Below are 15,599 nucleotides of genomic sequence, written 5' to 3'. Positions count from 1 at the left end.
TCTTTGCAGGCGATGATTTTGCACTTTATTTGGGCCAAAAAGAGACATAGGATCTCCAAATCAGTTTTGCTATCCCATAAGTCCAGAGGAGGCCTGTCAGTCCCAGACATAATTAAGTATTATTGGGCGACCCACCTGAGACGAATTCTGGCCTGGTCCACTTTGTGGGCTTTCTCCAAATGGATGAAGATTGAAAAATTCATCCCAACTCCTACCTCTGGTCCAAGAAACCGCCCCCGACACCTAGCTCCTTGCTAGGTCCCATTGCTTTCACAATCAGAATCTGGAAAGCTTGTATGAACAAATTCCCTTTGGTGTCACAGTGTTTCCCAATGCAATCCTTTTTACATACTCCTTCCTTGAAATGCCCAGGGAGTGCACAGGATTCCAAGCCCTGGCATGAAAAGGGTCTATTCAGATTTGCAGATATTGTGGACTACCGAGATAGGAAGGTTTTACCCTTTGAGAACTTGCGAGATAAGTTCAATCTTCCACCCTCCGCCAACTTATATTACATGCGAGTTAGGCACTTGTTGCAATCCCTGGAAAGCACTGAAATGGTCTTGATACCCACGGTATTTGAGCACATTTGTAAAAACGCTACCCACACGGCTGGTCTCATTTCAGACATTTATATGGTGTTATTTCACCCAGACCCAGAAGAAGTGATCACACATCCATACATGACCAAGTGGGAGGCCATAGTGGGGGAGACGATAACGCAGGAGACTTGGCACTTGATTTGGCGGAGGGCTGCGGAGACGTCTCGTTGTGCCACGTACAAGGAGAACCAGTACAAGCTAATGATGCAGTGGTACCATACACCCTCCTTGCTACATAGACTGTTTCCGGACACACCCGATATTTGCTGGCGCTGTGGTTTCGGCGGCGGGACCCTTCAGCACATTTTCTGGAGCTGCCCATTCATACAGCCCTTATGGCAAGAGGTGCAGACCCTTATTCAAGCAGTCACAGCGGTAGATGTCCCACTTTCCCCTCTATTTTACCTACTGAATGTTTCTCCCCAGCCCCTGGCCAAGACAATCACCAAGATGTGCCTACACATTCTGACTGCAGCCAGATGCCTGATATCGCAATTCTGGAAGAGGCAGGCCCCCCCTTCCCGCCTGGACCTCCTCTCCAGAGTGAGAAGTATCCGCACTATGGAGTCCCTAACTGCCTCCCTGGATAATCGCATTTTGGCCTTTGATAAGGTGTGGGAACAGTGGGATCGCTTCTGGGCGGAGGAGTTGGGGCGCGGGGAGGAGTGAAGTGGGCGCCCAACTGTTTGGGGAGGCTCTGTCTAGAGATTCATATGTTGTCTTTTGTCCTTGTGGGTATGACTGAGGTCCCTGTGTCTCTTCTATTGGTTCTTCTTTCCTTTCTTGTGTATTAGGACTTTTGCTAGGAATGTGCTAGCACATAAGCGAATAAATCTGATTGCATACCTTAGCTATGAGGCCAACAACTTCAGACACCATATGAGGTTCTTGGTTGCGTATGTTCAGGTCCCACCCCTGTTTGCATTTTATATTTTTATGCTCATAGACCGGAGAATCGCTGTATAATTACTATGTTCGATGAGGGTTTAATCCCTAGTTAAAGAAGCAGATTGTTGAAAGCTTGTATTCTCAGATCCGACAAATTCTGTCTTTCTTTATTTGTCTATATTGTTTAAAAAAAAAATCTGTTACTGCCTGTTTATTTGCTGACATATGTCATCACATTGTTTGTTAAACTTTTAATAAAAATACAATTATATAAAAAAAAATTTAAAAAAATGGGGGAGATTTATCAAGCTGCCTAAGAGTAAAAATGTGCTTAGTTGATCATAGCAACCAATTACAAATCAGCTTTCATTTTATCAGTGCTCATGAATATTTTAAAGGGGAGTTGTAATTGGTTGCCATGGGCTTAGTCTTAGGCAGCTTCATAAATGCCCCCCATGTGTGGACCAGAATCCATGGACAAAGCATAGTGCCAGCGTAGTGAAATATGATGCAAATAGTCCCTCCTCACCAGAATAATAGCACCAAACTTTAATCATATTATAGAGTATATTATACTTTACTTATCCCTTTCACGACTGGACAGCACACATATAAGTCGGCGGGCGTGAAGGGCTGTATGAAGAGGGCTCTAGGATCCTGTCCTTACGTGGCAGGTGTCATACGCAGGTGGTGCTGGCAACGATTGCTGCAGTTAACCTGTTAGGTGCCCCAGTCAATCCCAACTGCGGCTCCTACCAAGTTTAGTGCTGTCCGATTGCACCAACAGGCAACCTCCGGAGGGCGCCGACCACCATTTAAAATTGGCCCTCCGTGAAGTTATTGAGCATGCCGACTGGTGCAATGGCAGCTGGAAGCCTGTTAAAGACTAACATAGCTGTTGTTATGAGATCTATATTACAGTCTGTCTGAGACAGACTCTTAAATGAAATCAGTATACTTACACTATACTGCAATACAGTTTTTTTTGCAGTATACTGTATTGATGATCAGACCCCTTAGGGTTCAAGTACCCTAGAGGTGGCTGAAACATTAGTAAAAAAAAATGAAAAGTTTTAAAAATATAAAATAAATAAAAATAAAAACTTAAATCACCACTCCTTCCCAAGAGCACACATACATATTTACATTTTTATCTAATGACCTAGGTTATCAGAATTGTTCACATAAAATTCTATTTATTATTTTGATCAAGTCTTCATTTTAGCTTAATTTAGCCACTCTCTGAGACAATGGGAGGAGGGATTTTTTTTAAAAAAGGGAATAATGGATTAGGTATAATGTAAACTATATTTTCTTTAATATTCATTATGGTGCTTGAAATATCTATTTAAAATTTGTATCCATAATTTCTGGATAGATTTTCCATAAAGATGAAAAATACGATTAGCAACCACATCTATAGTTATGGGCCCATTGTCATAAATTATAAGATCTGGTGTCTTTGTTCATACTAAACAATGGCTGTCACAGATTTCCAGTAATTTCTGTGAAAAACGATTGACTGTAAAGTTTATTTCCAACATCACTGTATCACAAAAGAACCTAGTCTTGTCTATATATTACCCTTACGTCTCTAATCATTTATTGTGTATATCCTATTATTACAGAATTGAAAATAACATTACATGTATTTGTATATACTATTTTTATCTAGAATATGGCAAAAAAAATCAGATAAGTAATTTTCTTACATGATAACTTTGGTCAGGTTGCACCACTGGTTTGGCTCCACCTTCATCATGAGAGTTTCAAATAGATAACCACATTGAGGTAAGGATTCCACCACAGTAGTTTCATTGCAGTTATGCATAGGGTGTTGTAATCCACCTACATAATTCCCATTAAAATAAAAAAAGAAAATAATTAGAACATGGAAAAACCCTTTTATAAAACAAATACTAATTTTATCCGACTTGCCAGAAAGGTTAAGTGTTAAAATAGTTGATCCTTACCAAAGATGTCAAAGTGATAGAGATCTAGTAATGATATATCTCTTTGGAAGAGGTAGAGCTTCTAAGACATCCACCTTACTTAAAGATGAAAGGAAACCCTGCATCCCTGTGGGATAGCAGCACAAAACTGAAAATATAATTCCACTCCAGCACTATTATCCTAAAATACACAGGGGCACGTTTACTTTCCCGGCCTGCATGATCCTCTAGGTGCGTTGTCCGCCGATCATGCACATCTGTTTCGATTCACAAAGATTGTGAGCCCGATTTCTTGCATCTGTCGCTTCCCTGCTCAGGTCCTCCGGAGTTCATCATCTTCTTCCCGGTGTATGTAAGTGCGAAACAAATTAAATGTTAAATCCCGTGCTCAGTCCGAATCAATCGGATCGTCCGATGGCTGCAACCCCTCCCCCCCCCCCCCCGATTTGCGCAACATGAAAGCACCAAAATCCAATCGCGTGCACCAAAATCCTCTGCTAAATGCGAATCGGAAATCGTCTGACTATCCGTACAAAGTACGGCTGAAGGACCCTTAATAAATGAGCCCCATAGAGTTCTATTTCTGTATATTGTGTGGGGTGTATAGGAAGGCATTCACCTTGCTTATCTCACAGGTGGGGTGTGGCTATCTAATTAGCAGCCTTTCTATACTTCTGTGGTCAGTTTGTTTGGTGGTTTGCAGCCGGATCTTGTTGCAGTGAGCTCAGCAGATTTTTGTGGCAGATAACCTTTCAAAAAGCAGCAGATTTTTGTGGCAGATAACCTTTCAAAAAGCAGCAGATTTTTGTGGCAGATAACCTTTCAAAAAGCAGCAGAAAAGCGAGTGTACAAGCTTGGTGGCGAGAGTGCATTGATCCGAAGTGTGTGCGGTGTTCTAAGTGGGACTTACGTTTAAGGGACTTAAGTTTGAGGGACTTTAGCAGGTAACTGCTGTATTTTGTTACTTTGACTGTAAATTCTTCTTTTCGTGCATATTTCTATTGTAATCCCCATTAGAACGATGGACTCCATGAGTGGCATTGCTACACAGTGTACATCCTGTACCATGTATGCTTTCCTTAAACAGCCGTTCGAGGGGGAATACTGCTGTGTGGGATGTGTGAAAATTGCTCATCTGGAAGCCCAGATTCTGGATCTAAATGATCAAGTTTCAAGGCTGCGGGCAATTGACAATATGGAGCGAAGTTTGCTGCTACTGGAGCACAAACTCTCTGGGGAAAATGGGTGTGGGGAGGGAAGTATGGAGGTGTAGAGTGAGGGGGTAGCTAGTTGGGTGACATGTAGAAGGAAGGATAGAGGGAAGAGTTGCAGGGAGTCTAGTCCTGATCTGGTGCACCCCAATAAGTTTGCCAGGCTGGCGGATGAGGGGGATATCAGCTCTGGGGTAGCAATGCTGCAGCAAGACATGGCCTCTAGCAACCAGGGGACTGTCTGCTCCAGTAAGAAGGGCACAGGCAAGGTCAGACAGGTGCTAGTAGTGGGAGATTCGATTATTAGGAGAACAGACAGGGCAATCTGTCACAAAGACCGTTCATACCGAAGAGTGTGTTGTCTGCCGGGTGCTCGGGTTCGGCATGTTGTGGATCGTGTTGACAGATTACTGGGAGGGGCTGGTGAGAAACCAGCGGTCATGGTCCACATTGGCACTAATGACAAAGTAAGAGGTAGGTGGAAGGTCCTTAAAAATGATTTCAGGAATTTAGGCCATAAGCTCAGGGCAAGGACCTCAAAGGTAGTTTTCTCCGAAATACTACCTGTACCACGTGCCAAACAAGAAAGGCAGCGGAAGACCAGGGAGGTAAATAAGTGTCTCAAAAGTTGGTGTAGAAAGGAGGGTTTTGGGTTCATGGAGAACTGGGCTGACTTTTCTGTCGGTTACAGGCTCTACAGTAGGGATAGGCTGCACCTCAATGGGGAGGATGCAGTTGTTTTGGGGGAAAAATGGCTAGAAGGTTGGAGGAGTATTTAAACTAGAGACCTGGGGGGAGTGCAACTACACTTGCGCAGGGCAAATAGACAGTATAGATAGAGAGCTGGGAAGAGTCATAGTCCATGGGGGAGGAAGGGGGGCTGGAATGAGATTGGGGAATAAGAACAAAATGAATAGGGATAGGGAAAACCATATAAAGTGTATGTACCCAAATGCCAGAAGCCTCACAAACAAAATGGAGGAACTGGAACTCTTGATGTTGGAGTGGAAATATGATATAGTGGGTATCAGCGATACATGGCTGGACAGTAGCTATGACTGGGCTGTTACTATAGATGGTTATAGACTTTTTAGAAAGGATTGTATAAATAAAAAAGGGGGAGGGGTTTGTTTATATGTGAATTCTTGCCTCAAGCCTGTCTTGCGAGGTGACATCGGTAACGCAAATGCAAATGTGGAGTCCCTATGGGTGGAGATAAGTGGAGGGAAAAAGTATAATGAAATATTACTAGGGGTTTGTTATAAGGCTCCAAATATAATGGAGACAGCAGAGGAAATACTGATAAGTGAAATGGATGCGGCTTTAAAGAATGGTGAAGTACTTATCATGGGGAACTTCAATTACCCAGATATTGACTGGGGGGCAGAAACCTGCAGGTCCTTCAAAGGCAGCAGGTTCTTGTCAACAACAAAAGACAATTACCTGTTGCAACTAGTCCTGGAGCCAACAAGAGTGGGGGCACTGCTGGACCTTATCCTTACCAACAGACCTGATAGGGTACCAAAACTACAGGTTGGGGGGAACCTGGGTAATAGTGATCATAATATCATTGATTTTGTATTACGCTTTACTAAGAGGGTTAGGGAAGGGGCAACCAACACTCTAAACTTCAGGAGGGCAAATTTTCAGCAACTAAGGGAAGACCTTAAGGGCATAGAGTGGGATAATGTTCTCAAAGACAAAAGCCCCCCCCCCAAAAAAAAAATGGGACTTTTTCTCATGTATTGTGAAAAAGTCCTGTGAGAAACACATACCTTATGGGGAAATGAGGAATAATGTAAATTCTTTTTGGAATGTCAACAGTTTAACCCAGGAAGAGGTACGGCAACGCCTCGCAACCACTAAGATAGATAAATCACCAGGGCCAGATGGCATACACCCCCGGGTTCTGCATGAACTATGTACCGTGATAGACAGACTGTTATTTTTAATATTTGAAGATTCACTGAGGACTGGTTATGTTCCACAGGACTGGCGCATAGCAAATGTGGTACCAATATACAAAAAAGGATCAAAAAGCGATCCTGCAAACTACAGACCCGTGAGTCTAACTTCTGTGGTGGGGAAAATATTTGATGGGTTTGTTAGAGATGCTATCCTGGAGTATCTCACTGTGCACAACCTTATAACCCAGCGACAGCATGGGTTTATGAGAGATCGGTCCTGTCAGACTAATCTGATCTGGTTTCTACGAGGAGGTAAGTTCAAGACTAGATCTGGGGGACGCTGTGGATGTTGTATATCTGGACTTTTCAAAGGCATTTGACACCGTGCCACATAAAAGGTTGGTATATAAAATTAGACTGCTGGGAATAGGGGAAAATCTGTGTATTTGGTTAAGTAATTGGTTTAGTGATAGAAAACAGAGGGTCGTCATTAATGGCACATTCTCAGATTGGGTTGACGTTACCAGTGGAGTGCCACAGGGGTCAGTATTCGGCCACTTCTTTTTAATATTTTTATTAATGACCTTGTAGTGGGTTTACACAGTCAAGTTTCAATATTTGCAGATGATACTAAGCTGTGTAAAGTAATAAATACTGAGGTCGATAGTTTAGCATTACAGAGGGATTTGTGGAAGCTTGAGGAGTGCGCAGAGAAATGGTTGATGAGGTTTAATGTAGATAAATGTAAAGTTATGCACTTGGGCCATGGAAACAAAAAGTATAATTATGTTCTAAACAGTCAATTACTTGGTAAAACTGGAGCTGAAAAGGACTTGGGGGTATTGGTGGATGGTAAACTTAATTTTAGTGACCAGAGCCAGGCGGCTGCTGCTAAAGCATATAAAATTATGGGATGTATCAAGAGAGGAATAGATTTTCATGATAAAGACATAGTTTTGCCCTTATACAAATCCCTGGTCAGACCACACATGGAATATTGTGTACAGTTTTTGGCACCAGTGTATAAAAAGGATAAAGTAGAGCTGGAACGGGTGCAAAGGAGATCAACCAGGATTATTAGGGAAATGGGGGATTAGAATACACTGACAGATTACAAAATTTGGGATTATTCAGTTTAGAAAAAAGACGACTGAGGGGAGACCTCATTACAATGTACAAACACCTGAACGGACAGTACAAGGATCTCTCCAAAGATCTTTTTATACCTATGCCTGTGACCAGGACAAGGGGGCTTCCTCTGCGCCTAGAGGAGAGGCGATTTTACCATCAACATAGACAAAGGTTTTTTACTGTACGAGCAGTGAGACTATGGAACTCTCTGCCGCAGGAGGTTGTTATGGCGGACTCTATGTACATGTTCAAGAGAGGCCAGGATGCCTTTCTGGAGAGAAAAAATATCACGGGTTATGGGGATAAAACATTTATTTAATTCTTAAAGGTTGGACTTGATGGACTTGTGTCTTTTTCCAGCCTTATATACTATGATACAGTGTTCAGTGTTCAGGCGGGTCCATACATTATAGAACAAAATACAAGTTCCTGCCTTCATATTTTATTTTGCAACCAAATAGAAAATTATGAAGGGGATTTGCCAAGTGCCGGCACATAGTGGGAGCTGACAGCTTACTGGACAACCCCATGCTCTCTTAGGGTGGAGGTGGTGAAAGGGGGAAATAGTCTCAATTCCTGGATTTTTACCAGGAATTACAACTTTATCAAGGTCACCCCGCTCCCATTTCTATGATAATTTCCAACAAAAAAAAGCATGAAATATACCACATTTATCATGGATTTCATTATGACTTGCATGACAATTCTGTGCCAAAAGAGTACTAGAATCTGACATATTTTTATGTTTTAAACTGAGCCAACAAAAAGGATGCAGAATATGCTGTTGTAAACTATGCTAAATTTATTATTGAGCATTATGCACTCATAAACCAGGAACAGTTACAGACTGGATGTCTAACTTTATTACACAAATAAAAATGTATTAACTATGGGTTCATTAGTTCTTAATGTTAATACACTTATTATACATTTTATACAATGATTTTCCACCCAATAGACATCATACTAAATGCGCCTTATGTATGATCATGTCTTTTTACTTGTGATACGTTTTAAAATTTTCCTATCCTGGCAGGTGCAAATTTTGGCTTTTTTTTAGACTTTTTGTTGCAAATGTCTCAAATCCACATAAACACAAGCCATGTGAGAGGGTAATATGCAGGAGTGGACACTGTGCGGTCACACATGTTTTTAAGGGTATGGCCACACGTTGCATTTTGATTGCGTTTTAATTGCATTTTGAAACACATTACAACAGCTGAAGAGAGGTGATTTGCCTAAATACATTACTGTAAACATTTGCTTTACAATAATGCATAGTAAACAAAATGCATAGTAAACACAGTGTTAACATATGCATTAACAGCATGTTTACACTGTATATTGTAAGTGCAAATGTTAACAGTAATGTAACTAGGCAAATCACATCTCCTCAGCTCACATGATATGTTTCAAAATGCAATTAAAATGCAACCAAAATGCCACGTGTGACGTAAATGCTAAATTTGAAACATTTAAAGCATGTGACAAATTGACTAACAAAAATAAGGATACATACCCCCCCAAAAATACTTATTCACAAGGTAATATGGCATTTAGTTTCACTGTAAAAGAATGATTGATAACATCATTCATTTGTAAGACTTCCCGTGCATCATTTTGAAGTATTTGACAACGAGCCATTGCACAGAGAATATTCTAAGCACAAAACTCAAAAACACAGCTAAGAAAACAAAATGACTAAAAAAAATAAGACTGACTAGCAGAATTAAACTAAACATTGGCTAAAGTCCAATGAGCAGCTATTATCTGAACAGGTATCATATGAATGAGTACAGCTGGAAGGTAGAATATACACTCACCGGCCACTTTATTAGGTACACCTGTCCAACTGCTCATTAACACTTAAATTCTAATCAGCCAATCACATGGCGGCAACTCGGTGCATTTAGGCATGTAGACATGGTCAAGACAATCTCCTGCAGTTCAAGCCAAGCATCAGTATGGGGAAGAAAGGTGATTTGAGTGCCTTTGAACGTGGCATGGTTGTTGGTGCCAGAAGGGCTGGTCTGAGTATTTCAGAAACTGCTGATCTACTGGGATTTTCACACACAACCATCTCTAGGGTTTACAGAGAATGGTCCGAAAAAGAAAAAACATCCAGTGAGCGGCAGTTCTGTGGGCGGAAATGCCTTGTTGATGCCAGAGGTCAGAGGAGAATGGGCAGACTGGTTCGAGCTGATAGAAAGGCAACAGTGACTCAAATCGCCACCCGTTACAACCAAGGTAGGCAGAAGAGCATCTCTGAACGCACAGTACGTCGAACTTTGAGGCAGATGGGCTACAGCAGCAGAAGACCACACGGGGTGCCTCTCCTTTCAGCTAAGAACAGGAAACTGAGGCTACAATTTGCACAAGCTCATCGAAATTGGACAGTAGAAGATTGGAAAAACGTTGCCTGGTCTGATGAGTCTCGATTTCTGCTGCGACATTCGGATGGCAGGGTCAGAATTTGGCGTCAACAACATGAAAGCATGGATCCACCCTTCCTTGTATCAACGGTTCAGGCTGGTGGTGGTGGTGTCATGGTGTGGGGAATATTTTCTTGGCACTCTTTGGGCCCCTTGGTACCAATTGAGCGTCGTTGCAATGCCACAGCCTACCTGAGTATTGTTGCTGACCATGTCCATCACTTTATGACCACAATGTACCCAACATCTGATGGCTACTTTCAGCAGGATAATGCGCCATGTCATAAAGCTGGAATCATCTCAGACTGGTTTCTTGAACATGACAATGAGTTCACTGTACTCAAATGGCCTCCACAGTTACCAGATCTCAATCCAATAGAGCATCTTTGGGATGTGGTGGAACGGGAGATTCGCATCATGGATGTGCAGCCGACAAATCTGCGGCAACTGTGTGATGCCATCATGTCAATATGGACCAAAATCTCTGAGGAATGCTTCCAGCACCTTGTTGAATCTATGCCACGAAGAATTGAGGCAGTTTTGAAGGCAAAAGGGGGTCCAACCCGTTACTAGCATGGTGTACCTAATATAGTGGCCGGTGAGTGTATGTTGCCAAATAACAAGAATTGTTTACTTTTTAGCCATGCGTTGGCCACTTTTCAATAAATCTGTTCAATTAGACATGTCTATGCTTGGATATGTACCTATGTCTTTGGCTCCTTTGATCTTCTTCCTTTCCCTGTACTTACAATACTACCCTCTGCATACATTCAGAACCGCCTCTATCTCATTTCTCCAACTATCCTCATGGCATCTCCCACTGTGTCTCTCTTCCTGTGTCTGCCTATGAGGACAAACAGTAAGAGGGGAGGGGGGAGCAGGTTGAGTTAAAACTCTCCTGCTGAAAGCCCTCGTATTCATCAGTGCTCACACATGTAAACATGGAATCATGGAGAGTCTGCAGACAGCACAGAAGTAAGGAATGCTGAGACACTTGATAAATATTCAGGGGATATTATTAAAGTAGTAAAGGTGCATTCAACCAGAACAATTTGATCAGCACTTAGACTTAATTAATCTAGGATAAGAGCACTACAAATATACAGCTAGGAGAATATTAGATGCAATGTGACACATTTCAGAGCTTTATGGTCTTTGGTCATAGAATCTATAACTAAATACCACAATGGTCGAATTGTTATGGTTATATGTAAGTTCAAGGGAGTGTAAAGCGTCTCTCAGCATAAAAGAGTAGCCAACCTCTTTAATATACCATTTGTTATTTGACTTAAAATACCACACAATGTAATTATTTTGTTTATCTATTTGTCTTTTATTGTGCTAACTTAACATTTTAATGATAATAATAATCATCAATCTGAGAGCACACTGAGGTAGATGGAGCTGTAGAGCCAGCTAGTGAGGAGAGGGGACTACACGGAAGAGTTGGAGCTGCAGAGTTGGAGCTGCAGACGTAACGCGCTGTAACAACGAGTTGTGCAAAGATGTGGGTGAAATGAAAGGACAGAGGTGACCCAGGGATCTTCAGTTTCCACTTAAACGGAACCTACCACCACAAATCTACCTATAAAGGTAGATCGGGTGGTAGGTGGATCAATGGGACTTGAGGATAGCCCTTTTAAGGGCTAATCCTCACGTCCCCGCACTTTTTTAGTAACTTTTATCAAACTTTTATGCTAATTTTATTATGCGTCTACTGGGCGTGGAGTAGCCGCATCTGAGGTTACACGAGGCGGCTACTCCACGCCCCGGTAGCCTCTTTTCTCCTCCCACTCACCATCTTCGGCGCGCAGCTGCTCGTAGCTGCACGTCCTCGTCCAACGATCCTGCAGTCTGCGCATGCGCAGAACAGCAGGCCCGCGCCGGGGGCCGGGTCAAGCAGCTGCACGCCGAAGATGGTGAGTGGGAGGAGAAAAGAGGCTACCGGGGCGTGGAGTAGCCGCCTCGTGTAACCTCAGATGCGGCTACTCCACGCCCCAGTAGCCGCATAATAAAATTAGCATAAAAGTTTGATAAAAGTTACTAAAAAAGTGCGGGGACGTGAGGATTAGCCCTTAAAAGGGCTATCCTCACGTCCCATTGATCCACCTACCACCCGATCTACCTTTATAGGTAGATTTGTGGTGGTAGGTTCCCTTTAAGCTACTCTTCTGGTATAAATATGTAACCTATACTGTAACTGTAACCATGGATAACAAACACAGATTTTTCCACAAAATTAGCAGCAGACTGATCTATAATGAAAAAAAAAAGCCCAGCTTATGAAACTCCTGAATGCTAAGATAACCCATCACTGACAAGTCTAAAAGTGTTTTTTTTTTCAGATTTTCTGAAGGGCAACTCCTCTCGGTTAAAACAAATCCTGTAAATGGCTTACTATCTATATATAAAGATAGAGATTTTCAATTTGTGATATTTTTCTTAGTTTTCTGTTTTTCTCTGCTTAATTTCTTATCAAATGTATGTGAAAACTATACTTCACCTTTATCTGTATAATAAAAAATAAAATAAAGCCAATTCCACTTACTATACAGGAAAATACAATAAACCCACATTCTCAAGAAAGATGTCAATAGATTCCATGATAAAACAATGTTCTAATACATTCCTTGCATCTAGCGAGGGGGAAGAGGAAGGATTTCATGATTTAAAAAAAAACAATACTCTCAAATTTAAATAGAATATGATAAACATGGTTGATATATAACACAATACTGCATATAAAACAACTTACAGTACCCTACACACTAGCTAATATATATATATATATATATATATATATATATATATATATACAGCAAAGAAAACGGCAGCACTCCAAAATTGTGAAAAAACAAACTTGGTGTTTATTCCACCTCCCGCAACGTTTCGGCTGTGTTCAGCCTTTGTCAAGCTTGACAAAGGCTGAACACAGCCGAAACGTTGCGGGAGGTGGAATAAACACCAAGTTTGTTTTTTCACAATTTTGGAGTGCTGCCGTTTTCTTTGCTGTATATCCATTGGACTCTGACTGGTGAGAGTTAAGGATAGCACCCATTATTTCCTATTATTCGCTGGGACTGTGCTGCTATTTTTTCTATTTTTCTATATATATATATATATATACATATATACACATGTATATGAATCCAGTAAAGGGAAACACATTTATTAACAAGGTAAATTGAATGCCATAGTTACTTTAAATCTTAATATTTCAGATATTAGCAAATTGTTACCTACTATGTGCATTAATGTACTGTGTATGGGTAGTTACCATATATACTCAAATAGAATACATAGATTGTGTATGGATGCTTCACAGAGCCAGATATATTCACCCTTAAATTTTCCCTAAAAAAGTTGAACTGCTTTCTATTGCCAATTGTAAGTTTAAAAGTGCATATCTCCGGCTCTGTTGAGCATCCATACACAATCCATATATCCATAAACCATAAAGGCTTTTGAAGTGTGCCCTCCTAGGTCTGCAGAAGGTAGAATCTAGAAGGAGTGAAACATTTTCACTTTTCATTATTGTAGAAGTACATGCAACCTATGTAGCATCTGTAGATGAACCTGAAGGAGGATGATGGAATAATGCTGTACATATTTATAACATAGTTTAGTAAAAGTTTCTACTTTTTTTAAAAACACTTTAATTGGAAAATGACAAAAAAACTAATTTTTTCACATTTGTAGTCAATTATTGGCAAATTTTAAATATATAATTATTTACACTATTGTATCAAGATAAAGTATTGGGGAGCAAAAAATTTAAACACAAAAATGTAAAAGAGCCTCAGCGGGAAGGGTTTTAAAGTGCACCAAAAACAAAGTGGTGCACTCTGTCAGAGCAGTGCAAAGGATGCCAGATTCATAAAGAATGTGTGCCAGAAATCCCGAATCTGGTGACCTCTGCTCTATACACAGTCAAACTACACATAGTACTGGTCCACATTTTGTCTCTTCTCCGGACGCAGAGATGAGATGTGCTACATCACTGCACAGTCCATTGCATCTCCAGCTTCAAGCATGTAATAAACCGGCCTGGAGAAGGAGGTACGTTACAGTGGGTCAAAACTCTGCATTCTGCCTGGCTTGAGGATATGGTCCCAGAGGTAGAACCCCAACCTATAAGCTATTAATGACATATCCAGTACATACTAAACACTAGTAAATACCCTTTATAGTGCTGGGGACACAATGACTTAATATAATAGGTAAGGATTTCTTCTGTGCTTTCTATAGTGTTTTCTATAGGAACTATTATAAGAGTGGATGTTACAGGGAATTTGAACCATGTGATTTAGGGCCCATGCCCCATATCTTTTATGACCCTAGCAACGTCCCTGGGGCAAAAAGATGGGTATTGTACTAGGGCATAGGGCTCAGGGAAGAGAAACTGGAATAGCTCAGGGCTAGAGATTTGTTGAAATTTGAGAAATTTTTGCGAAAATATTCGATTCGACCCGAATTAAATAATGACGAATCATGTTAAAAAATAGGTATTTCCTGGCTGCAGAGAGCCTGTAGGGTGTTGTAGAACATTGTGCCTTGCTCAAATATGCATAGGGAATGTGGTTTGGTTTGGCACATGACAGCTGCCGCTCTTAGAATCCCTTCAATCTTCAATTCCATGGGCACTTACAGTGGCCAACTTCACCAAATACGTGAAGCTGGAACGCAGCCTGACAAAGTAACGTCTGTTCCAGCTTGAAAGGACTGAGCTGAGGGCCAAGATCCCACCATAACATCAAAGAATGCACTCTTTTTACACTCATCAGACATCAGATGATTCCATGGATTACTACAGAACCTGTTCTGGTAAACGCGGATACATGTAGAAACCCCCCAAAAGAGTGGATAGGGTGTCAACAGTAATTTTGCATTGACATCACCGATCATTTTGCCCTTCTTTTCATCCGTCAGTGTCGGCTTTCAATCGGTCATTAATCCATCAGTATTGCTAAAGCCAAAAAAAACAGGAGTGGATCCAGAACAGAGATGACCGGTAAATGCGATACTTGCTTGTCCTCTGTGTTCTGTATCCACTCCTGCTTTTGGCTATCAATCAGTCTTTTCATTCTTTCTGACAGATGAAAAGCAGGGAAAATATAGGGCAAAGTCATAGAGTGGTGGAGGGTGAAAACAGCATTATGGAAATCACAGAGTGTTCCAGGGAGACAGCAGTCAGGTTTCAGCAGCATGAGTAGGCCACAGAGTGGCACATTGACAAATTATGGAGGTGGCAGCAACTTCGTAGGCCACAGAGTGGCACAATGAATTTGAAGTTTGAAATGAATTTGAAATTTTTAATTTAAATTTGTAGATTAGAGCCACCACATGCATCATCCATTACAATTTCGCTGAAAATATTATGTTTTTGTGCAAACTAGAACTTTAAAGGTGGCAGTGGCAGCAGCTGCAGTGGCATGAGGTCAGAGAGTGGCACAATGACAAATTCTTTAGGTGGCAG

At 41.3% G+C, this 15,599-nt stretch overlaps 1 protein-coding gene across 2 annotated transcripts in view; it reads right to left on the bottom strand.

Annotated features, from left to right (window-relative positions):
* The window catches only part of RAMP3 (receptor activity modifying protein 3), a 157,285-nt gene that overhangs the window by 74,348 nt on the left and 67,338 nt on the right, over nt 1-15,599 (bottom strand). For both annotated transcript variants that reach the window (XM_072153113.1, XM_072153112.1), the window contains exon 3: nt 3,203-3,338. In XM_072153113.1, coding sequence (XP_072009214.1) covers nt 3,203-3,338 — 136 coding nt within the window. The remainder of the gene's footprint in view (nt 1-3,202; nt 3,339-15,599) is intronic.

The sequence above is a fragment of the Engystomops pustulosus genome, chromosome 5, assembly GCF_040894005.1.
Source record: "Engystomops pustulosus chromosome 5, aEngPut4.maternal, whole genome shotgun sequence".
Lineage (NCBI taxonomy): Eukaryota > Metazoa > Chordata > Amphibia > Anura > Leptodactylidae > Engystomops > Engystomops pustulosus.
Note: the sequence above shows the minus strand (reverse complement) of the source record. Positions and strands in the feature narration are given on the sequence as shown.